The sequence below is a fragment of the Magallana gigas genome, chromosome 6, assembly GCF_963853765.1.
Source record: "Magallana gigas chromosome 6, xbMagGiga1.1, whole genome shotgun sequence".
Taxonomy (NCBI): domain Eukaryota; kingdom Metazoa; phylum Mollusca; class Bivalvia; order Ostreida; family Ostreidae; genus Magallana; species Magallana gigas.
Window position 1 is genome coordinate 5,527,320 of NC_088858.1, and position 25,371 is coordinate 5,552,690.

The 25,371-nt window shown below is 36.5% G+C and overlaps 3 protein-coding genes across 3 annotated transcripts; 2 read left to right on the forward strand and 1 right to left on the reverse strand.

Moving 5' to 3' along the window:
• The first annotated feature begins 442 nt into the window (after positions 1–442).
• Positions 443–1,531, forward strand: LOC105328482 (rho-related GTP-binding protein RhoJ). Its single transcript, XM_011429376.3, has 2 exons — positions 443–734; positions 860–1,531. The coding sequence occupies exons 1-2, from the start codon at positions 531–533 to the stop codon at positions 1,229–1,231; spliced, it is 576 nt and encodes a 191-aa protein (XP_011427678.1). The 5' UTR covers positions 443–530; the 3' UTR covers positions 1,232–1,531.
• A 9,958-nt stretch (positions 1,532–11,489) lies between these two features.
• Positions 11,490–12,664, forward strand: LOC105328483 (cdc42 homolog). The gene is made up of 2 exons (XM_011429377.4): positions 11,490–11,926; positions 12,076–12,664. Exons 1-2 carry the CDS (start codon positions 11,764–11,766, stop codon positions 12,525–12,527), a joined length of 615 nt encoding a protein of 204 aa, XP_011427679.1. The 5' UTR covers positions 11,490–11,763; the 3' UTR covers positions 12,528–12,664.
• A 2,680-nt stretch (positions 12,665–15,344) lies between these two features.
• On the reverse strand, positions 15,345–23,901 carry LOC105328484 (protein-glucosylgalactosylhydroxylysine glucosidase). Its single transcript, XM_066087140.1, has 12 exons — positions 23,722–23,901; positions 23,424–23,623; positions 23,118–23,331; positions 18,237–18,503; positions 17,949–18,106; positions 17,580–17,819; positions 17,262–17,474; positions 17,067–17,169; positions 16,872–16,993; positions 16,683–16,780; positions 16,458–16,589; positions 15,345–16,345 (listed from the first exon to the last, which is right to left on the reverse strand). Exons 1-12 carry the CDS (start codon positions 23,805–23,807, stop codon positions 15,872–15,874), a joined length of 2,307 nt encoding a protein of 768 aa, XP_065943212.1. The 5' UTR covers positions 23,808–23,901; the 3' UTR covers positions 15,345–15,871.
• Positions 23,902–25,371: the final 1,470 nt, after the last annotated feature.

Below are 25,371 nucleotides of genomic sequence, written 5' to 3' on the forward strand. Positions count from 1 at the left end.
ATCTTTCAATAAAGTCAAATACAATACTATATGTTTTTTTTCTATAATTTTTGAGTTATGATTTTACATGAACATTTTTAAAAGATATACAAAAATTCTTTATTAGTGTCTGTAAAAAAAATTTGGGGATAATTTTTACAATATTCCGCTAATGTTGAAACGGTGAAAGTAGCATATTGATTGTTTGTTCATCACATACTTCGCATTCTAAATCCGGGATCGAATCAGTATCAGAAAAAATCTTCAGTAGTTTCATCATTAAGCCGAACGTAAACGGAAGTTTTAGAAATGGGACTATCGATAAAATGATAGTAAATACAAACAGTCACACCTCGTTACAAAGGTAAAATTCATACAGGTAAAATCAGACATCCGCGTGAGCTCGCACATGATTGGCTACCAACAAATCCCATGACATAGCAAGCGTTTAAAAACAGCGAGAGCTCATCTATTTATATCACTATTCGATTGACTCCAAGTCAGAATCATACAGATTTTCTGTACAATATATTTTGCTGTGAAGGAATACAATGGTTCACCTAAGCGACATGAAGAAGCCCATTAGTTGTACTGTGATAGGGGACGGGATGGTGGGAAAGACCTGCCTGTCCGAGGTGTTCTCCGGGCAGACCATGCCCCAGGAATACGTATCCACCGTGTTTAACAATTACGCCGGGAAGTCCACGGTGGGAGGGGATAAATATGTTGTCAGCATATTTGATTCAGCGGGAGAGGTAAGCATCAACTGTATAGCCTATTCTTTGAACTAGTTTAATATTCTTACCTTTAACAATTAGAAATTTTAAAAAAATGTGTAAGTAGCAATGTTATTTATTTTGTTCATTTTTTGTCTTTCCAGCACGAGTACACAGAACTGCGATCCTTCAGTTACAAGGACAGCGAAGTCCTGCTCCTGTGTTTCTCGGTGTCCGATAGAGACTCATTCGAGAGCGTGAAGGATTTCTGGGCCCCTGAAGTCAAAGACTTTCTGGGGAAACGTGTCCCCATTATCGTTGTGGCTACCCAGACGGACACCCGCTCAGACCTTGGGGGAGACGTCAGCACCGAGGAGGGTCAGAGAATGGCCAAAGAGATCGGGGCCGAGCGCTACTTGGAGTGTTCGTGCTCAGACCAGCAGAGTGTACACAGTGTGTTTGAGAACGTTGTGCTCACGGCGCTCAAACAAAGGAAGAGAATGGGAAACATCTTCCGCCGGGTCCTGGGACGATGAACTTTCTGATATGTGACAGTTTTTGGTTCACTTTTTGGACGTACATCCCATGCGTCCGTTTCATAACGCTAACTGCGGGAATATATTACCGGCACCGGTCAAGGACGACAGTGAAGTACCCAGGTAGAAAATACTGATAAGACTTCAGGAATCTTAGGACAATTGGCAACCTTTGGACCGGTTCGGACCAAACCCAGACCAGTGACCTCAAATGACCACGTGTGCTTTGTCGGACTTTCGCTTTGCGCACTCAGTCAAGGCGTGGTTTTTCCAAAGCAGTATACCAGTTCCTGGTAGAGCGGAGAGAGATATTTCATTTCTTTGTAATGTCATGAAGACATTTAAATCAATTATCATAGTCAGGCTGTAGTTTTATGTTCTGGTTTTCAAATAAATGATGCATTTAACGAATCAAATATCTTGTTTTCTACTTTTGATATAAAGTTCTTGTTCGGGGGTGGACTGGATGATAAATAGAGATATTAAAGCATTGAATGCGCCTAGATGACATTGGATACACACGAGATGGCAAACCCTGATATATGAATATTGTTTTTAATACGTTAACGTCGTGAAAGGTGATGACATTTCCACAAAATTTCGATAATTTATGCTTATATAAAGCACAGAAAATTTCTTTTAAAAAGTGTTTTTTGTTTCAATTTTTTAAGACAAAAATAATATTCAATAGCAATTCTTTAATAAAAACTACAAATTTCCACGATGTTTTGAAAATGCTAATCTCCTTAACAGATTGGCCATGTGAAACCATTTAGACTGTCTTATTACGGAATTAACAATCCCAATGCAATGTATAAATTTAGATAAATCGCTAATCCAATCACCCGTATCAAAGGGAATTGTATCTAAGTCATTGCTATCACAATATTTATTCTCAAACTTCATATCAAAGTCATAATGCCGACAAACAACAAACAGAGTGATATTGTCACACGCTTTAAAATTTATAGATATCACTTAGAAGACATGATCTTGTGCAGTAAATATGCCGATTTACATGGTTTAGAACCGAATCTCGACACAAAATCCAAGACTTTACGCCGTATTCCTGGTATCAAATGAGTCAAATGAATTTATATGTGTTTATACAACGATTATACTGTGTTCTGGTTATACAACGTGCAGTTTTTAGGCAACTTGAGCTGTATTTTATAGAATTGATTTTTCTGTTTAAAAAAAAGCGCAAATGTGATAATTCTGTTTGTAACTTTGTTCGGTACGATATAACACTTAAAATGAGTGCTATTGGTGAAATTAATCAGGTGCTATGAATAATTTATCCCAATAACAGAAATTTGCAAACCATATTTTGTCAGGCATTTTAACAGTTACAAATTTGCAAGAGATATCTTTTCTACAAGTAAATTGCAAAGCTTTCATATCGTTTTTATTGAAGAATGAAACTACACCTGTTGAGGTCAATGTCACTGTTTTACAGTACGAACTAGTGTGTACCCTACCTACACAGAGTGCCGGGTTTTTATGAATGATAATGAAATACACACGCTGATCGTGAAAACCAATGTCAGATTTTTGGGGGTTATGGAATGAGGGATGCTGAAAGTTGTAAAAGGATTGTAAGCAGATGGCAAAGAAGACAAGCGATGGCACGTTCGTTGTAGGCGGGTGACGAGAGATGTAAGAGTGCCTCTACGGAAGTTAGTAAACACCGCCATCCGTTATCCACTGCCAAGGAATCTTCTAATTACCCAACGTTTACTTTTAGAACTTAATAACACGTTATACCTATAAAACAGATAAAGAAATGCACACAAGTTCCGTAATGTTTTAATGAAATAGTCAGGATTGCTGCGGAAATTCTTTAGGCCTATCGCGTTTAGAATGTTTTTGTGTATTTTTGGCTCTGGGTTCATTCAAGATGTTTGCACAGGTTTTTCTGATTTAATCCGGAAAACACAAAAATCTGCAAAGGTACAATCATTCTGCATTTTCATTGCCAAATAAACTTGTTTCCTTGTGCATTAGCCAATAACAAGTGGAAGCAGACGATAATGGACTATTGAATCACAATTATGTTGTGTATGATCTTTTATTGAGGGCGTTTGAATTGGCGGTTGATTTCTCCCGAGTTTTGCCGCCGTTGTTAAGCGTCCGTCTGCCCTGCTGTAGGAGCACATTAGGGCTTTGTTGTGGGGTCTAGTTGTAGGAGGACCCTGATGGATGGCCCATGTCGGCCTGACATTCAACAATCGATCACAAACATAATTTTATCTGCGGGATTTATAACGAAGCCAATCATTAATCCTTGTATATTTTTTATTTGCTCTAATTTACGAATTACAGAGGGAATAGGATTTGGCGTCACTAAGTGAATCGTGTATTGTCGGGAATCTAGATGGGTGTGGGCGTACAGTTTACGATTTTATTGTGACATATTTATATCTGTCGTTTATGATATTTTTTAACTTTTAAAATACGCGAATGAGTCATCTACATTGTATATACATGCACCTATTATTTATAATACACGTAAAGTGTACATGTACAGAATTTGTAGAGAATACCAGGTATAGCAATCAACCAAGCAGAGAATTTTGTGTGTACATGTGTGCGAATTTGTAGCAATTCTACAAAATAGAGGCATGCAATGTTTAAGCGAAAATAGTGTGTTTTAATTAACAGTAATTTACCTAGAAATTACTGATTGTTTAGCGGAAAGTGATTGTATTAGAAAGTTTATTTCCGAGGTCAATTTTATGATAAAAATTCCGTTTCAATGAGAACTTACACGAACATTTAAATGGAGAGAGAGAGAGTTTTTTTAACCTACAGTTATTTTAATTTGTTTTGTTTTTTGACAAGAACATTGAACTTAAGATAGCAAGGACACCTCATGTTTTGAGTAATTTACATAACGATTTGATAAATCGTACTTCACACATTGTTGACTACATTTATAACCCCTCTCCCATGGTGACTTCTGTTTGACTTCAACGTTGGAGAGAATTTATAATAAACACTGAAATTTATATTTATAGAACACGTTTTTAAATATTTTGTTATTTCATCCATCACTCAAACTCACCTTGTACTTGTTTATAAAAAAAATAACAAACTGTGTGGCCAGAGATGAAAAAAGAGAGTTTTGCATAATCATAAAAAATGATAAAAAAAATAATAAAAGGGAATAATTTAGGATTTATAGACACAGATTTTATGGCGTTTGATTCACAATCAGAGAAATGCTATTTGAAGTCGTATTCTCTCGGGGTAACTGCTAGTTTATTCAGATTCTTCAATCGTGTAAAGTACAGGTGCTTCACACTCGAGTCTCTGAAGAGTTCACCAGAGAAGTTATAAATGGATCATTAGCGGCCCTAGTGATTTTCAAAAGTAGTAAACCACAGAGACGACTTTGGACCCAAGGTCTCGCGAACCATAAACAATCTGGCCTCGAATGACATTGATAACAGTTACTGCAAGACGAGAACTAACCGGTTACATGGGGAATACGGCCACTTACCGGGACCTTGAGGGTAGCGAGAGTGCTCAATCAACACTGATAAGTGACAAGGACATCGCACTGACCACCGCAGTGGTCACCCCTGGTGGTCACCCCACAGTTCCGTGCACGTGGTGTTGACTGTTCTGTTGTTTGTTGTTTGCGTATTGCATCAGAGTTCATCACGGTTACACCCCGAATAAGCAGCGTGAAAGGGGAGACCTTGAGTATATTGATGAACCAGGCAATGGTCAGAAGTGGTTGTCAGGGATTTGAATGATATTTATCTTAATACTTGCGAAGATATCAAAAGGGTCCACAAACAAGGCGATTCTTGCCTCCTGTTTCGATTTTCAAGGTTAAAACATTTGATTGATGATATTTTTCAGGTACAAAATAACGAAGATATTTCCTTGGTCATCAAGACCACGATGTCAAACAGTCCTATATAATGCATCTCTCTCAAGGTTAAGATTGGAGCTGGGGAGATCAACAGCTCGAAACTAAACCATGATACAAAACAGACCTCTTGGAATTCAGAGAATTTTTTGAACTGTTCAACTCAAAGCAGGGTTCTGATCGAAGCTAGAATATATACAAAGAGCGATTGCGTTGTTTGATACAACAATTGCGCCTTTTCAAAAACATTAATGTTGATTCATCGCCCGACTGTAAGTCTCTCAAATCCCTATATTACATGTAATCTTGTGGTTTTGTTTTAGAGAATTTTATTACTTTTTCTTAGGAATAAATGTCTAGAATTCTTTTCATTTCACCAGTACGAAGTTCCGCGAAGTCATGGTCGTTTATCTTTTGGCGATGTGTGAAGCTTTTGACAACTGATACTGGATCCGTAGACCTTCCTGACACAGTGAGCGGCGGACTGGGAACGGAGTGTCCCCATCACCTACAGCGGAGGAAGGAGACAATGGCCGCGTTATAGGGCCCCTGTAAGGAGATAGGGGACGAGTCCGACCTTAATGGGGGCAGGATTAAGGTAGTCTTTGTCAAGAAGTAGAGTAAACACCAGAAGAGAATCGATCACTTTGTTCTTAGTGTTTGTTTATTGGGAGTCAACAACCTTCAGTTTTCGTATGATCATTGCAGGTGCTGGGGCGCGTTTAGTGTTCACACTCGGTCGTAAATTTAAATCTTAAAGGTGTCAGCCCGCTTACACTTCCTCTTATTCTACCTTATATAAGTGTTGGTGTGCAAGATAACAAGAGAGCTTCGAACTGTACTTTTGATTTTAGTTGGGTCGAAATACTTCGAAGTACAAACAAGCATACTCTACATAGAACTCTGCAAAGATATGTTAAGAAAACCCAAACGAGAAATTTATCTGAAAATTTTTTTTGACCAAGCATAAAAAATCTTAATAATATATTGCCTGCCCCCGCAATTTTTGTGTTTTTTTTTAAACACAATCGTGGTCTTTTTGTGGACAAGTAAAAATGATTTAACCAAATAACCACACATCAGTTATTGGTGGATTGAACAATGATGTACATGACAATGTGGTACAATGTATATGGAATTTCGTTGATTTTTTTTAAGTTTACCTCTTTGGTTACGTGGTTAGTGAACTCCGCCCATTCCAATTAGTTGTATCAAGGAGCTAGATACATACCTACACGCTTAAAGAATTCATGTTTTCGCAAAAAGGGATGTCTGGCCACTGTCAAAATCTTGCTCATCGTCATGATGACGGACAAGCCACAGACACGTGGTGTCCGGGAACTAATGCGTCAGATAACTCAGCGATGTGAATACTTGCAGATACACTCACAAAAGCGGAAAGAATTTCAATGCATGATGATTAGGTTCAAGACCGAGAATATTTCTAATTTCAATTACTGTAATAATGAAGTACACGTATTACATGATTTTAACAACATTTTAACGATATGATTTTAATTATAGTTCAGCATGAAAAAATTCTTAGATAATTATATAAATTGGTAATTGTTTATTTCTTATATGTCACAATGATTTTTTGTTAATAGTTAAATAATCTAATAAAAGAGCACCATTTAATCAGACCACTGCAAATGATTCGTTAATAAGGTTTGAAGACCATATGTTTTGATTGCAAAAAAAAATAAAATCAGAGTAATTCATCTCTGTCGAGCAAAATATAATTATATAGAATTGGTATTTGAAATTGTTTCTTTTCTTCAGAACTATTCCCACAAGTGATGTGTGACTTAAAGAAACATTTGTTGCTAACACTGACGTTTTTGGGATGAACCTGTACGATGCCATGTTCTAAAGCCGTGTGTAAAAAGAGATACCGAAGGTGGGTCCCTCCAAAATATAAGTAAAATTCTCTTGGCACAATAAAGATACGAAAAGAAAGTGATAAGCATTTCAGACACGTGGGCATTGGGTTTATTCTGTATTAACCTCTCTTCCTTTTTACTTTCTACTTGCATCATATACAAAGACGCCCAAAGCACAAACGAACGCCGGAATTCTTGCTAAATACTTCTGTCATTAGTGAATATGACATTAGTGAACTCTATACACAAAGGACGTCAAAAAATCGATGTAATTTGTTCATGTCATCGTGAAAAGATATTTCTTTTATACATATTTTTTCTTTTTGTTTATTTAATTGTTTGCAGACCCTAATTTGAAAGAAAATGTTTAGGAAAACAATGTCAGAAATGTGAAACCTCGCTTCCTTTACATATTTCGCGGTAAAACCTTCCCATTTACATCTTTAGCAAAATGTGAAAATCATCATGAAATGATAACCCAGTACGGGTATTGTTTGTTGTATAAACATTGAGGAGGAGACAGTTTGTTATGGTGAAACTCTACACGTCTATTGGACGGACGACGTGTCCCTCACGGGACGATGTGCCGAGTAAGATGTAGACAGGGGGATGGCCATGCATAGAAGCTCGTGTTTGTTTACTTACAGGCGAGCCTCGGTATGTTTTAATACAGATAACAGTTTACTCGTTGTTGCCAACAGTTTGCGGATTATTCCATGTAGATGAATTGCTCTTGAAAAAATAAGCAAGAATGAGTTTGCTCAATTTTTGTTGACGATATAATGAATTTGCCATGCAATATATGAAATCAAGCTTTCCACTATTATACTCCGTTACTGCACGTGTATTAGCCTGATTTATAAATGTTTACTATATAGCTTATATATATGGGCATCCTTTTGCATTAGTTTTTACATATGACCGAATTCAGTAACAAAGTCAAGTTTATTTGCAAAACATCCTTACATAAATTGCATTAACATTACGAAATTCGTTATCAGTGTTGAGAATCGCAAAAAGGGAAGGAAATGTACTCCCAGAAAAAGCAACGTGAATGAATATTGCATCCATTCCAAGACCTTTCTTTGAAGGATTGCTACAAGTCGAACTATGGCTTTGGTGAAGTCTCGGGGGAGAGGAATTGTTCTTTGATGAATTCGTTTATCTTTGGTCGGTGGAAGTCTACATTTGTACTGATGTTCGTAACTCCTGTTATTTACAGAAATGTGCATCTTTCACGTAAGTCCCGTACTATAGTCTGCCACTGCCGTGCCCTGCACGTGAGGACTTTTGTTACCGAGTTTGATAGACCCTTCTTTCTTTTGAGCTGAATATTGGATGTTTTCTCTGCCGTACACTCACACAAAAAGATACATTAGTTAACTATTTTGGAACTGATGATAAAATTCTATGGTCTTCACAAGTCAAAGTATACGTCTATTTTTATGCACGTACTTTTTATCATTGCTTCTTAGAATTTGGATTTGAAGGTGTTTTTTTTTTTTTTACCTCTCTTCGTTAGAGTACATGCATTTACAAAAGTCTGACATAACATCTTGTTTTCTTTCTTCAATTTTCCTCCATGTCTGATAGTTGTTCAACGACTGAACAATTTTTTAAAGACCACCACCTTACTGAATCTGGCAACGTTTACAATTGGGAAGACACTACTTTTGTACTTGAATACTTTTTGCAGTGCCGAATCAACAAACAGCTAGTTTATTGATACATACAATGTAATTATCAGTAGAAGTGTTGTGTCGGGGGAGGATAGTTGTTATAATGAGACGGTGTAGGAAAGTGAGGAAAAAAAGCCCGCCAAAACCCAATTATCTTCCACTGTGGTGGGAGTTCATGCCTGTTTTTTTCCCTCTAATTATTGCCAATTATCAGGTAGTTATGTACACTTCTTGCACTGTTTTGCTGATTCGTGATGATTGGGTACTTTTTTTATTATCTCTCTCGATTCTCAGAAATATTGATGAATGGTATGTGTTTTCCGATGGTAAAAGTTGTAACAATAAAAGATATTTCAAGATTTTTATGATCTGTTTTTAAACAAAAAGATAAAATATTTATTATTTTTTAAGACTATGAGTTCAGCTTTTGCTAAAAAGATATAATATCAAAATATAAAAACATGACCATTCAAAGTTCTGTCTTCATGAATTGCAAAAAATGTTTTCCCCCAAAGTATATCACACAAAAAATCTTTTTTCTATTAAGATAAATGCATGCCATTATAAATTTAGAAACGCTATCAGTATTATAGTTCTATAGCAGCAGGCAAATATACATTAAACTGATTTTCATAGGCATCACCGCGGCCAAAAACGAAACCTAGATAACATTTATTTGCTATGCCTCGATGAAGTGTTTGATATTCCATACCTCGACGAAAATACACATTTTAATTTTAGATATACTCTCGTAAAAATATATTGTATGTACATTGTACTGCTTTCGGTTTTACATATATTAAGGTCTAGTACAGCTGTTATAATTAAATACATAATGGTGTCCATTGTGCTTCGGATATTTCTACCCGCCCATCATAAAATCTGAAGACTCTGAAATAAACTTAAATGAAAATTCAAATTCTTATCTATAAAATAAGGAATATAAAAAAAAATTCTCGTTAAAACCATGTTAAAATTTTGTTTATAGCAATACATATCAATCAATGAACAGAAAAACAGGCAACGAGAGAGTAAAAAAACTGCATTGCAATAACAACTCGATAAAGCCACCCAAAACAGAACTAAACCTCAATTAAGGTCAAATAAAGGAGCACATGTGCTAGAGGACAGGGCAGACCCCCCCCCCCTTTTTATCAAGACACCCGGGGTACAATTGTACTTGACTCTCCTTTCGATAGAAATCCATTTAATGTCATGAATAACATGTCTCTTTCCAAATATATAAAAATTAACGGAAAATAATCGGATTTTAAAACATTTTGGGTGTTTTTGCATAATTCGATTGTTCTTAATTTTTAGATATTTGTGAAGCCTCAAGGGACATGTTGTGTACGAGATTATAAAGGAATTGATATCGAAAGGAGAGTCAACTACCCCGGGGCTATTAATCGGGGTGGGGTGGTAGTGGGGGTGGGGGTCCTGTCCTCAAGCAACTGTGTAACGGAGGGGACGGGGAGGGATTGGTAGGAAATAAGAACATGTACTAAAATTAGCGGGACCCCAAACCCGTTGCTACGCCTCTGACGTGTGTTTTTGTCAACATCGAGGCCAAATTATGCTGGAACGTTTTTATACACCTGACGGCCTTAGTTAACTATCTTTTGAGTTTTAAGCATCGTCTTACTAGTAAACCCATTTCAACCGAATTCTAAGACATCACTTTCGTAACAGCTGTTAATAATTCATACGAGTACTTCCGGTGCGGAGGTATGAAGTGAGTACTTTTGCATTTAAATCAGATTATCTCGGAGATGAGTTCCGTTGCGAAAAAAATCAATGAATACCTAACGACAAGACATACTTATTGGTAAACCTTTTATTCAACTGTTGTGATTAGTACAGTTCAGAGCTAGGTTCAAGAGGATGCTTAAGATTAGGTTTGCTTTTGTGTTACATCAGAAACAAATATTTTTTTTGAAAACGGTAACGGTTCAGTATTCCCGTTTTACCGGCGATTAACAAATTGAAATGATGTTTAGAATTTCTGTTTCTGGTGCAAAGTTAATCAAGTTCAAGTTTTCATCTTCGGGCTCTATATTTCCCTTTGAAGAATATGCATACAAGTTTATGTATGACAGTATAAATGCACCATGGGCCATTAACATGTAGTGCAACGCAAAATTTATTTCATATTTTCAAAAAATAAATGCTAAATTATTTTTTTAATATCGAAAAAAAAAAATGCTACACTCAACGACCCGGCTTGTTGGGTTCAGAATCAGAATCTTTTCTGTCCCAATTTCCAGTTGACATTATTTATCTGTTCTGTTTGACAACTACCCTTAAGCCGTCTTAAAGCGCCATCCAGTACACTCAAATTTGCTCGGCTCCGTGTTTGCGACAGCCCCTTACCCCTCGTCGTCTCACAAACATTTGTCTAATTGTGCTGGGAGACATCGTTTGTTTTCGTTTACGTACGACTATTAACTTCTAACCGGGTACTTTTCCCCGCCGGCATATAGCGTCCCGTTTACTGAACATACAAACATATTTGCTGTTTCTTGTTTCTTCAAAAAAGAAAATTCTAATACGCTATCAGGTGAGAGTGAAGATTATACCCTCCCTAAAACCCACACTATCTTACTACATGTGCAATTGAATGCTAAAAATCATACTGTTTGCTTACGTCTTTGTAATCCAAAAGTTTTTTTATTCCTAAAATACATCATCAAGCACCCCGTGAAAGCTACATGATATATCGTCATATCCTTAAAAATAAACATACGCGCCGTTAAAACTACAAACCGTGAATAATCTGCCCCCGAAAAAAACACTAGCGTAAAATAGGCAGGTTAAATAGGGGTAAGGAGCCGCTAAAGATAAACAAATCTCTTAAACGGTTACACGGTGAACAATATTCTACAATAGAAACAAAAACTCTCAATCTGCAGAGGAGTATGTCAAGGAAAGCGATCCTAGCATTGATCGCCACCCCGAAGGTTCACGGCGGCGGCCGAGTGCGATCGCTGATCACTGCCGGAGTTATTGACGAGTGCAGCAGGTGCCCGAGTATATAAGCTCTCCAGTCAGTGTGATAGAACAGTTGACTCTCAGAGACTGAGGAAGATGGTGCTTGCTCGCGAGATGAGCTGTATACAATGTACGATAGTTGGGGACAAACGGGTGGGCAAGTCCACCATTACCAGGGGCCTCGGAGAGACGGAATCAAATGTACAAACAGATCTACAGAACAACAATTATGAGTCTACTATATTTGACAATATTGCTGGTAAGTAATTCTAATAAATTTATTTTACAAGTAAATATTGGAGAAGTTTTTGAATGTTGAAATTTATAAATTGATTTTTATTTTTAACCGAATTTAGCCTCATACTGAAAATTTTTGCATCAAACTTAAAATTTTCTTTTTTCTCGCAGGTACAACTAAAGTGAATGGAGAAGAAGTTCTGATAAACTTATTTGACTGTTCCAGTGATGAGGAGCATTGTGCCATCAGAGAATTTGCCTACAGAGACAGCACCGTGTTTATTCTGTGTTACAGTGTTGTAGATAGGTCCTCACTAATCAATATCAAAGACAAATGGGTTCCAGAAATTAAAAAGTTTCTCGGCAAAAAAATCAAAGTGATTGTCGTTGGAACTCAAACAGACGTTCGAGACTCCGTGAGCTTAGACCAAGACCTTCCTGTCACTAAGACAGAGGGTTCAAACTTTGCGCGCCAAATCGGAGCAGACTATTTCATGGAGTGCAGTTTTACCTCTCCCTCCACATTCTGTGACATTTTCAAACAAGTGGCCATGATTGGCAAGAAGTCCAAACGAAGGCGCTCCCCTGTTAACATAGTGCGGAGGCTGCTCGGCACAAACTAAGAAGCTGTGATCTGATGATAAAACATTCTAGTCAAAAATCATTCCATCTGTGTTCATATCGTGTTTATTTTTGTTTATTGTTATATCACATTTCCAACAATGAAAATGAATGCCATTAAAATATATGTTTAATAAACTGATGTCTTGCTTTCTAATGTAAATGAGGTTTTGTACTGGGTCATTCCTTATACACAATAATTAGCAGCAATTGCGGAACTGGTCACCACAGAACACTAGTCGGAGGTTAACAGCCTGTTCTCTCTCTGATGACCTTCAACGTATGTAGATTTATTCGACCTATACATCCTGTACCAAACAATAACAGGGTTAGCTCTATGATAATTACTAGTATATGACACCAAATCTCATAAAAGGCGAGGTTATAGTTTATGCAATCAGTGCTTTCATAGGTGAAAAGTTTAATGCCTTCGAACACGATGTTTAGAATTTGGTAAACACCTTCAAAATGCTCCAGACAATACACCTATAGAATCTACGAGTTCTTCCTTGTGCCGTCCGGTTTGGGGCGGGTGTTAATAAATGTTACTAACCGTTGTTTCCTCTTTAAGTTGATTGGTTTTCATTCCTCAGAGCACCTGAATGCAAGCTCCAATAATGGTTGTTATCATAAGTTTTACAAATGGTGGCACCCTTCACATTGGCGAGATTCGATAGAACTCGTATTGGATCGTACGTCCGTTTATCCGCTGTTTCCTAAAAATTTCTTTCGTTAAATTTCATCAAGATCTAATAAAACTGAAAACGGTAATAGATTTAGAATTTCTTATCTTGATTTGTCGTAGAAAGTGTCAGGATTTTTTTCTTTTCTATTTCTTGCTAATGAAAATAGTCTTTTTAAATCGATTGCATAAAATAAAACAACTTATAATTAAAACCATAAACATTTACTTTTGAACTTATATGCATATGTAAAATGTTAACAGTAAATTTATTGCTTTCAAAACATATATTTTGTTCTATTAGGTGTTGTACCTAATACTTATACTATATACCTGCTACTTCGTGGTAATAAAACATAAATCTTCACTTCAAATATTTGACTTCAACATAGGATATAAAACATCTCTTGAGGATTAACCTAACTTTTAGTCCCCTTTTTGAATAAATAAGTCCTTTGAATTTTATTTGGCCATATTCTCTAACCATTTCCATTATCCTCTGCGTTTTGCTGGTAAAAAGAATAAGAAAGACATCAGCCGCCGTGAATATTTTTAATACGGGTTAACCATATTTATATATATATAAATTTTTACGTAACTTGTTTTCATGACATAAAATCGTTTTTTCTCACTTGTGTAAATGGTTATGTAAACCCGATATCTGCATGTCTCTCTATGCATTATACAACCTAGGGTTCTATTTATGTTTCATAACGTACTCAATATTATCACTTCGTATTTTACATTTACTGGTGATAAAACTTATCAACTTCAAAGACAGGTAAAATAATCCTTTTATTTTTCTGATAATAATACTCATGACTTTTAGAGATTATGCACATGTACAAATGTTTCTTTGCTTTTGCAAAATGATCCAAGTTCGGAAATGTACTTTCAAGCATACGTCGATTCACTATTTCACCACTTCTAATGTATTAACATTATACACAAAAGAGCACTGAGGAGCAGGTGATTTTCAAAGTAATATTTATATTTTTTCCACATTGACAGTAAGTATCTAGATTGTACAGAATATATGAGATTCATTAAGTGTTTGTTATTATAAATCAATTGCGGACAGTAAAACTGTACCACGTGCATAAAATAAGATTAAACATTTAGTGCAAACGTTAAAACCTCAAAAATATTAGCACTCTTAGTTCAAATATATGATACATGGTTTTCGCTTAAACTTGGAAGTAGGGTTAGCAAGGTACAAATTGTTCTCGGCGTTTGCTTGTGTCTTTATCTGGTGAGACACAATAACCTATTTTTCAAAACTGTAACTTTTCTATAATTAATATCACAGCCTATAAAGCCTTTTTGATAAGACATGGAATACGCTAGACGTTAGGGTATCAAAACTTTGAAAGCATGACGAAAAATAGAAAAAATATAGCGTGATTCCATTGCAGACCTTTAATTGATTTACAGTACATTTTGTAAAAACTCAAAATCCTGAAAATAGGATAGCACTTTTCGCGGTTTCTTTAAATGTTACAATACTCTTCGTCTATGACCCATTTATCCAGTACTTCTCCATGGTAATTATGCCAACTACAGGAGTTTCTTTTAGTTCGTTGCATTTCGTTCTCACTGACATGAATACTGAAGAAGAAGCACCCAATAACCAAAAACTACTACTTACAAAGCGGAAGCACCCGTGTTTGTAAATAGACGAGGCCCACGCAAAGTGTATGTTTTTACACTAGAGTAACTCTCTATGCCTGCGCGGCGGAGAGTTAAGTCGGGTAATCGGCTCAGTCCTGTAAATATCTGCTGTATCATGAAGACGTTATATCAACAATCCCCACGTTATTACGACCGTCACATACTGGGGGAATGTTAGACGCGGGTGCATTCAGATTAAAATAAGTTTTCATATTTCGAACCCCCTGCCACTGTTTTCGTTGTAAATTTGTCAGGCATACTTTGTTTTTCTTGGTAAATTAAATTGCAAAAAAAGTAAGAGGATGTATACATTTGAAAAAAATAACTTCCATCTGTCCGTGTGCCTCCAGGCCTGGGATTTGTAATAGTTCGTATAAACATTAATTTAGAAAGATTGCCCACGCCACAATGTTTGAATTAAAAAAAAATACTTATATGCTACATCATATGCATTGAACACATAAAATAAACATCGAGGACTTTATTTTCATAAAAAGTAAGATTCAATATGCTGGAGTATACGTCTCTCTAATTGTTGTCCACTGTTAAAGGTACATATCAGTGGTAAAACAGTTACTTATAAATCATTTTTGATGGTGAAAACATGCAACACATATCAACGGTTTATTTGCTAATTTCTAGGTTTAAGGATTTCTCTCAAATTTGTCATACACTGTTACATTCACAATTTAAAACCTCACCGATTACATGTGGTTGGCTTCCATAAAAGTTCATACCAAATGACTTATAAATGGCTGCGATTACCAAATGAATCTATAAAGAGATTTGCATATATACCGGTATTTGAAAACACATTTATTTATTTTTTAATATCACTTTCTTTACTAAGTATTTCGTCTAGGGAAAAAATTGATACTACATTTAGTCCACTGATGTGATGATAGACCTTTGAAAGGAGAGCGGAAGACTGAATTATTCAAAAGTGAATAACGGAATAAATGTACCAAGAGAGATAACTCTCAATACAAGACGTTACAAACTACTGCCGAACATTATCATCAATACTACGAGCAATATCCACTTTCTCAGAATGTCACCAGTAACGGACTGACCCCCGCTGTGAACTCTGACGTCACTCGTGTTCATTACCCTCAGCCGGAACGCCTTGTTCGGCGTCTCCCTCGCCCTCCCTATCTGCAGTGGGTAAGTATACCCATCCTGTAATACCATGGTCAGAGTTTTGTTTGCATCCTCAGATTCAGATACATTGACTGACACCACAGTGTCCGCCAGTCTCATATCAAACGTGAACCCTCGATACTTTAGGTCGTTCATGGCCCACGCTGAAGTTCCCGGAATCCCGGACATGGACACTTCCAGGTGGTCGTCTGTCAGACGAAGTCCCCCGTAACCAAACACCACAGCCTGGAGCAGACCCCCGGCCCCAGTGATAAAATTCACGCACCGGGGACCCTCCGTGGAATTCGCCGGCTTTTCGCTGAAAACCTGTAAATGTAAAATAATAATTTAAACATATTAAATAGTATAAACTGATAGCTCAATAAGCATTGGCGACAGGCAAAGCATGTATAACCTCTCTCCCAAAAGTAAAATATACCTTAAAGGGTCCATTGATGTTTCGGAACATCATCCTGAAATTTTGGTGAGCCCTCTGAGGTTCGCCTAGCTCTAACCACCCCACGGTGTGCATGCTCCAGGTCCCAGTATCTGGTCCATATCTATCGGTCACCTACAGATACACAGTGTGTTGTATTGTTGGGCATCTACACGTAGCTGTTCTCTCCATTGGATGTACATGCAATGTATAACAGTTTCTACTTACGTTTTCATAGATTTCCAGATCGTTCCTCCTAGTTGCTCTAGACATTGGCATTTGAAGAGGAAATCCGAGTAGTACCACATCAGACTGTTTGATTTTCTCTGCGTGAAATCAATGCATAGTTGCTGTCAAAATCTAGAATTTATTGTTAAAAAAAGTAAACAAAAAACTATAATTCATCATTCTTCCAACCTTTCAAAGAAAAGCCGTCGAACTGAGGGTGGAAGTCGTGTTGCTGGTCATACAAAATCCGTATCTTATTGCTGACCTCCAGAAACCCGTCCAGTTCAATTTTGTCGAGCGATGCCAAGTTTCTATAAAAAAGAAATTCCAATGAATATCCAAGAAAAAGTCTAATACACAGTCTAAATATTCTGGTGCACTTACTTTTTCATCAGAAGATCGGGTAATTCCATGCTGAGTTTAGCGTTGTAATTCGTGAAGACGGAGTTATTGATGTTAAAATGATACTCGTCTGGTCCCATTACACCTACAGCGGTAAATGTTTTAAATGTTTTGACTTTCATCAACGCTTTAAAGACGATAAAAAATTAAAATGAATGACAATGAAATATCAGAAACCTGTTATAACGTAATCTCCCTCTGTAGACTTCACTGCCCGGCTCTTCCAGAAACGCGCAATTTCTAGAACTAGGTCTGTCCCTCCATTGTCCAGTAGTTCCGCTGCGCGTGTCGTGGAAGAGGCGGCAAGATAATGACGTAGAGATAGTCCTACGTCAGCAGTCACGTGAATCTGGTAGTCTGATGCTGGCTTCCATGGACATGTTTCGTAACCTTTCGAATGCAAACATCAGACCAAATAAAAAGGAAGCCGAACACTATGATATATGGTCTATGGTAGAAGAAGAGTTAGCGCAGTGATATGCATATGTTGGTTACCTGTGAACGCCTGCTCCCAGGGGAACTGTGCACCTTCATAGCCGCTTGCCTTTGCCCTCACCTTGACGGCTGGGAGGACACGGAGTCTGGAACTAATCATGGTTCTCGCCATATCTGGGTAAAACATCATGATTGGCGGCATTATCCACGTGTCCATATCCCAAAACACGTGACCTGCGTAGTCATTGTGAGGACCACCAGAAACATTTGCTAGCAGTTTGCCTCCTCGAGAAAGTCCTCCTGTCATAAAAAAACAATAAGGGTTTGTCTTAACTTTTGGAGGAAAACATTTTATTTAGATCATGTCAAACGGATAAAGGTATTCTATAAAATCTTTATTTTTTATAGAAAGTGTTAAAAATTATAAACCTGGGCTAAGTCCATGAAAACTGTCTGTTCTTTTGGACGGAAGTGACGACAGAATGTGATAGAAGCAGGCGTTGATTGTCTGTTGAAGGTCGGTGTCCCCAACGGTCTCGATTTTCCCGTTCTTCCACAAACCTTGCCACATCCGTTGTTGCAAAAAGAGTGATTGTTAATTAGAGCCCAAAGCAAACAATCGTATAAATTAAATCCTTATTCCTACGTTGGATTCAATCACGTGAAAATGCTTTAGAAGAAAGTTTAAAAGTATTCGAAAAACCTCCAGTAAGCTACAAGAAGGAAGACCCGTCAATAAAGAGTTGACAAACACTTACCTTAGAATGCAACCAATACAGTTCATCGGCAGACATAGCGAGAGCCGTACTGTATCCGTTACTCGCCCTTGTCTTGTTGGTGTGGATGGAGGTAATGAACTTGAAGGTGTGGGACTTCTCTGAAGCCGTGAGAGACAGAGATTCCGGCGCATGCGTCCAGTAATGGTGGATAGTCGGCAGCGCGCTGCTGTTTGTTTCTGGTTGAACGATTGGTCCATACTGGTATCTGGAAAAGTAGCTTTTGTACTTTCATTTAGTGGTTTCTAATAGGTTACATTACATTTACTTTTAACAAAACTTATCCATAGCTGATAACTGACTGAGTCAAGTTAGATATAGCTGCAGAACTGTATGGAGGGTAATCGTGTTCAAAAATCCAGACATGTAAACTTGTAAATCCGAATATGCAATCGTGTTGATGTGTGAGCCTGAGCATGAATATGTGTAATTCTGATCGTGTAACCTATAAAACTCGGGCATAAACACGTGCAAGATTTGACTCAGTTCCTTTGCATGATGCACATTTTGCACATTTATTGTTTACATTAGTTAATTAAACCTTCAACTTTGCACACTTTCAATCCGTAGTTTCTGCTTTTGTAACTTCAGGCTCGACAATAGCTCATCTGACATGATACAAATTGACAAATGTAAAGTCTACAAGTTTGTCGAATTTTGACATTACCTTATATGGAAACAGTGACGTCACTGATAGAAAAAGGCTAGCTGCAGGTAAAGGCATGCCGTAATCGCCGGAATAGGGACGGAATAGCCTATAATCATATTATCTCTGGATAACAACATTTCATAGAGTATTATTTTTCGGAAAATTAAAGCTGCTTGGTCCGATTTTATATCAAATTTTATGCACGCTTTTAAACGATGGTTATGCTAAGTATATGTATAATAATAGAAATTGCAGTAGTTTTACCCGTCAATTATGCCAAATTTCAATGAAGAAAAATACGTACAAAATTTTCTAACAAAACAAACGACATTAAAAGGTGTCGCGTTATTTCGCCTCATGTTAAATTTCACCCCTGACGATGAGACGGGTATGGTTGTGTTACGAATTTGACATCGCTTTAAAAAAAGGTCGAAATGATCAGACAAATAACAAATAAACATGTGTACGTTTTGTTCGCTAATATTTCCAAAGTCTGCTTTCTTTACAATAGATGCATAGCATGCGGGTTGAATAACCCCAATCATTCGGGGGACGAAACCAAGCGGTTTCCTTTTCTAAACATTCCCATAATGCATTTTGGTTTGTTTTTTCGTTTGCCCAAAGAGAAATTATTTTTATTTACTTTGAATATTTCTAACTTTAAGAGGAGACCGATTCTGCTGGTGTAAATTGGAGAAAGTCCATAACTTTCTAACATAAATGATTTGTATGAAAAAAAAATTTGATACTGTATTTACAAAAAAATCGGACCAAGCAGCTTTAAATTATGAGATTGGTGTACATTTTATCAAGAGAATGTATAAAAGATGCGAGTAAAGAATTCGATCGGCTTCAGATATCCTCTTAGAACTGGAAAAAATTACATTTAATGACTTTGTTTGAATACACGTGTATAAAGATATATACGCATTTTTATTCATAGGCGTCTGAACCGGGAGGGGGGGGACTTAGCCCCCCCCCCCCCACTTTTTTGCCAAGTTAGACCTAACCATTAGGAACATAGCAACAGGGAGGATTCAACCCCCCCCCCCTACTTTTTCCTCACAATAAACAAAATTGTTCCTTAAAAGACCTTAAAGAGAATGAAATATTGATAGTGATATTGAAAATTAGAGTCATAGTAGGTATACTAGCACCCCCCCCCCCCTTAAATTTGATTTGAGTTATTGGTATACCCTCCCCCACGGATTAGAATTTTCATGATTACGGGAATTCTTGTCAATATTTTTCATGATTAGTTTAGCCCCCCCCCCCCTTTCAATTTGCTTCCGACGCCACTGTTATTAGAGTACATGCAACAAATTGTTAAAGTATAGGCCTCGGCTGAATTAAGAAGATATCTCCAAATGCATCCTTATCGCTACCACAAAGTTGTGATAAGACCCCCCCCCCCCCAGCAAAAAATTACACGGGGTCCGTCAGCTGAGTTGCAAAGTTATCGATAAGAAAAACAAACTATTTAAAGACATTGGTATTGAGATTGTGATTACCCGGTAATATGAGACTTAAGAAGCGACACCCTCTTTAAATTAAATGAATAAAAATTCCAAAGATAAGGTTAACTGTCGTGAAATTAAAATGTGTATAAATTATTTTAAGAAATGTTTCTTTGCATTGTCGGCAATATATGGGGAAAAAAGCCTATCATGCAGGTAAAAATTGACATTTTTAAAAAATTATTTTAAGCAATTATTACGGGATTGAGTATGACGTCCTGAATGTCGGTTAAATACAGACTCACTTTGTGAAGTTGGCTGATGAAAATTTTCTGGATAGCTAGTATAATACAGCTTTACAGCCACTTGTGAACTAGCTGCAGGTCTGTAGCTCCCTGTCTAAAAATACAGATCGACGATCTTTGAGCTACAGTGCCTCCCATAGTAAACTTATTATTATTGAAGATTGTGTTATTATTTATTTTTCACTTACACAACAACAAAAAGCATAAATACATGTAAAGTAACATAAATTTTTCCGCGAAAAATTACCAAATCCTTGCAGGTCGTTTATTCTAACTAATTCAGAAAAATAACAAGAGTAAAAATGGGGTACTCTATATGCAATGTTTTTGCCCAAAAGTGACTAAGTTCAACAGCTGATATTTTTATAAATTATCAGAAATCAAAATCCTAGCAATTTGCATACATCTGATATATATGTATAAATGATCTGCAAAAGAACAACTTCCTATCTTGAAAACTGTTCGAGGAGTTATCGGTACAATAAGGGTACCTTTTTGACAGCCACTCGCCCGTCTGCAATTTTTACTTTTTTTAATAATCGGAAACCCGGTTAAAAATTCACTCTCAAAATTCTTAGAATTCAGAAGCAATGGAGTTACATGGGACCTCACGGAGGTCTTCGAACCCCATGCCGCTCAAAATATATTTACCCTCTTAGGAAATTTCTTGATCCGTCTCATTTCTAGAAAAGAGTACGCATTTACTTATATTCCAGTTTAAATTACATGTCAATTTTTTTTTAGAGATATAAGATATTAGGCATTTCCTTTTATAATACCATGAGAATTATATTACGGAAATTAGCGCATTCGTCACATCGGCAACGATTTTTTTTTCTACATGAACCTCTTCCTGTTTGGTCCAGTTTCAATCATACCTCAATTTCTTTTCTAAAAATAATACCGGTGTTTTCGATAGAAAAGTTGTCGTTTATTAAAAGCTTATTGCAACAGTTTAGCTGAATATTATGTTTATTATTCGTTCATTCCGGTCCGGCGGTTACGGCATGCCTTTTCCCGCAGCAAGGCAGTTGCCATATAAGGTCATGTCAAAATTCGACAAACTTGTAGACTTTACATTTGTCAATTTCTATCATGTCAGATGTGCTATTGCCGAGCCTGAAGTTACAAACGCAGAAACTACGGATTGAAAGTGTGCAAAGTTGAAGGTTTAATTAACTAATGTAAACAATAAAGTTGCAAAATGTGCATCATGCGAAGGAACTGAGTCAAATTTTACACGTGTTTATGCCCGAGTTTTATAGGTTACACGATCAGAATTACACATATTCATGCTCATGCTCACACATCAACACGATTGCATATTCGGATTTACAAGTTTACATGTCTGGATTTTTGAACACGATTACCCTCCATAGAACTGTAGCTCTCCGGGAAAAAAATATTGACAGACCGGAGAGCTACAGGGCCACCCATTGAAAAAAATGTATATATTTATTGCGCAGAAAAACGTGCGCTAGTTTTCGCCTAATTTACCTTATTTATCCGCAAATTATGTGAAAACAATTAGTACCATTAAATTCTTCATGCAATTTACTACTGTTATCGTCTCTTCACTTGCCTCGGATAGTCTTTTAAACACCATCACCAGTCCCGTAAATTCATGTGGTGCACTTTGTTTTCAAGTAAAAATGGCGACTCTTGATTTCGATGTAAATTCAACATACTTGATTTTCCGAGTTCGGTAGCGTGTTTCGGAGAAAGTCTGAGGCAAATAAAGAGGCGATATCAGTAGTAAATTGCATGAAGAATTTAATGGTACTAATTGTTTTCACAGAATTTGCGGATAAATAAGATAAATTAGTCGAAAACTAGCGCACGTTTTTCTGCGCAATAAATATACATTTTTTTCAATGGGTGGCCCTGTAGCTCTCTGGTCTGTCAATATTATTTTCCCGGATCGAGAGCTACAGTTCTGCAGCTAAGTTAGATACAGTGTTAATTTTTTTGCAAGAATAAACACTTGATGTCATCCCTTGCACTGATGATTGTGAAATTTAATTCCTTTTGGAAATGTACACTCGGGATATCAAGAATATATGACTAATGACACTATATACAGTATTACGAATTAAATAATATTTAATATCATTTAGTTGTAAGCCCAATTTTTTTTAGAAATATGACTTTCAATTTTATATGGTTTAGTGTCAGCACAACACAATATTTGACCGTGCGCAGTGACCTCGCTTTTGCAGTTTTAAATTTTGAATTAAACTTGGATATAAAGGAATAAATTCAACTTTTTTTTAGCTCAGATAAATGGAAATTATTGCTAAATAATAACTACTAAGTTTTGTGATAATATGACGTTAAGTAAAAAAGATACGGCAAAAGTCTTCCTATTTTTTACTGACCCACGTAGACACCTCATTCCTCTAATGCTTTACCTTGTGTTGTTTATATTAACCATTTTCTGTTCTAGTCCAAAGTCTGGAGACGATTTTCCAGTGTTAAGATGAAGATGGACATTCAGACAGGTGTGAGATGAACTGGTCTTCATAAGTTTGATTAGGACAATCAGTAGATTTGGGAACAGTCTATGGGCAAAATATTGCGCTTCCACTTCACAATTGGACAAGTTCGCTTTATGAATAAACACACCTACAAATACCGAAGCACGCTTTGAAATAAAGATTTCGTCCAAAGCTCTTAAATGTTATGCAGAAAGATTTGGTTTTCTGGCAAATACATACCATTCCTCATATCTAGACGATAGACTTCGGAAATTACGTCACTGGTGACGCGAATGGACGCGGTGGATGGAATTCGTGCTCGATGACTATCCTCGCGGTAGCCATTGAAGACGCCATCAACGTAAATTGCGTCACTAAACACATTGGTGGCTAAATAACCGTTGCCGATAGGTGGTGCAAACCGATCGTCATCCGGAAACCTTGATAGATTAAAATAAAAAAACTAGAATGTAAAAATTGATCTTTTAATATTCATTTCTGTGCATCTAATTTGACATGAATGATGCAATATACTCACCTTTTGGAATCCAAAATAAAACTTGTAGTATCTCCTGAACACATACATGGCACAATGGCTATTAATGCAATCAGTACTAATGCCATGTTTAGAAATACAGGGTGAAGAAAGGGGTAATCTGTGGCAGCCACATAACCTGGTCTCCATGATCTCTGTGGTGAGGGAGATACGAGAGGGCAGGGACTCCGTCGATGGCGGGTGCTTAGCGATATCAACGAGGATATTGGAAGAATTAATCTATATAAAATATTCTATATTAGGAAATAGCTGTAACAACTACAAAAGAACACATAAGGGGACATCCTTTGCTAAACAAGATACAGGCAACCAAATGTGTCAGTTGAAAATCTTACAACCTTTAAAGGGGCATGGTCACGATTTTCGTAAAAAAATAATTTTCCGATTTTAATGTTTACAATGTTTCAGAAAGGCAATTTTAATAAGCAACCGAAATTTGGTTGTCATTTGTTGAGTTATAAGCGAGTTACAGAGCTTGAAATTCTTCTCTATGTAAACAAAGCGTTTGTTTACATTTTGAACGTTGAAGTAATAATTTCAGTTTTAAACCTTAAACGAATGTTTTAAACGTTAGGAACTGTTTATCTATGCTTAAAATAAATAAAAAGATAGACAAATAAGCTGGAAAAAGAATTTTTACTGGTATATTGAACCTTTGTAAACAGAAACAGGGCACGAGCCTTGTTTACATGAAAACATTGTGAGCCCTGTATCTTGCTTATAACTCTACGAGTGACTCTCAAATTTGATTTGATCATTAGAAATCCAATTCTAAAGCATTGTAAATAATCAAAACATAAAAATAGAATTTGACCAAAATCGTGACCATGACCCTTTAAATTGGGTTCAAAGATTTTGAATTATGGGGTATTTTGCGATGCCTTTCCAAATTCTTGCATTTACATTTAATGCCTTGATGCAATACTGGATTCCCAGCTCGAAAAGCACTCGTGATTGAGTGAAGAACGAAGCAGTGGTGTTTCAACCGTACAAGTAGGTATCCGACGATAAAAAGGAATTGCGCATGTTTATTTCAATAGGCCAAAACATATTTCTTTTTTGATGATACTGTCATCAGTAATGCAAGATTTTTAAACAACGAAATATCGTTTTATCTTGTATGCATACGAAAATCTATGAAAGTAGCAGGCATTGCAAAAGAAATTTGTTTTCCATGTCGGCTAGGGAATTATGTATTTTTTCTGCAAAGATTACTATCTTAATAGCCCGTTCGAACCATATATATATGAAAGCGTTTTACTTTAAAAATAATATTTCTTTGAATTTCTCTTAGAGAATCCATGAAAGTGAGAAAAAGTTCTTAAAATACCTCACTAATTATCTGAAAAATGATTATACAGAAGAGCAAATAAAAAATTATATATGATAAGAAAACATTTTTAAAACTTATTCCAACATAGTGATCCGGTCTATTATTCATATGCTGGAAATATTGCACTTGAAATTGTCATTGATCAAACTGGTTTTAACTATTAAAGCAGAATTTTAGTGGATGCTAGCAAGAATGTAATACAGAACTTGCATGTAATTTGGGTTTTCAGTTTATTCATACTCAGTAATCCAAAGGTTTTCCATGTTTTAACCTGCACTCGTTTTAAGTACATTATATTT

Coding starts and splice junctions, on each gene's coding strand:
- LOC105328482 (XM_011429376.3), top strand. CDS start 531: ATGGTTCACCTAAGCGACATGAAGAAGCCCATTAGTTGTACTGTGATA. Junction 735..859: donor TATTTGATTCAGCGGGAGAG/GTAAGCATCAAC, acceptor TTGTCTTTCCAG/CACGAGTACACAGAACTGCG.
- LOC105328483 (XM_011429377.4), top strand. CDS start 11,764: ATGGTGCTTGCTCGCGAGATGAGCTGTATACAATGTACGATAGTTGGG. Junction 11,927..12,075: donor TATATTTGACAATATTGCTG/GTAAGTAATTCT, acceptor TTTTTCTCGCAG/GTACAACTAAAGTGAATGGA.
- LOC105328484 (XM_066087140.1), bottom strand. CDS start 23,807: ATGGCATTAGTACTGATTGCATTAATAGCCATTGTGCCATGTATGTGT. Junction 23,624..23,721: donor TTTATTTTGGATTCCAAAAG/GTGAGTATATTG, acceptor TAATCTATCAAG/GTTTCCGGATGACGATCGGT. Junction 18,504..23,117: donor GTTAATATAAACAACACAAG/GTAAAGCATTAG, acceptor CTACTTTTCCAG/ATACCAGTATGGACCAATCG.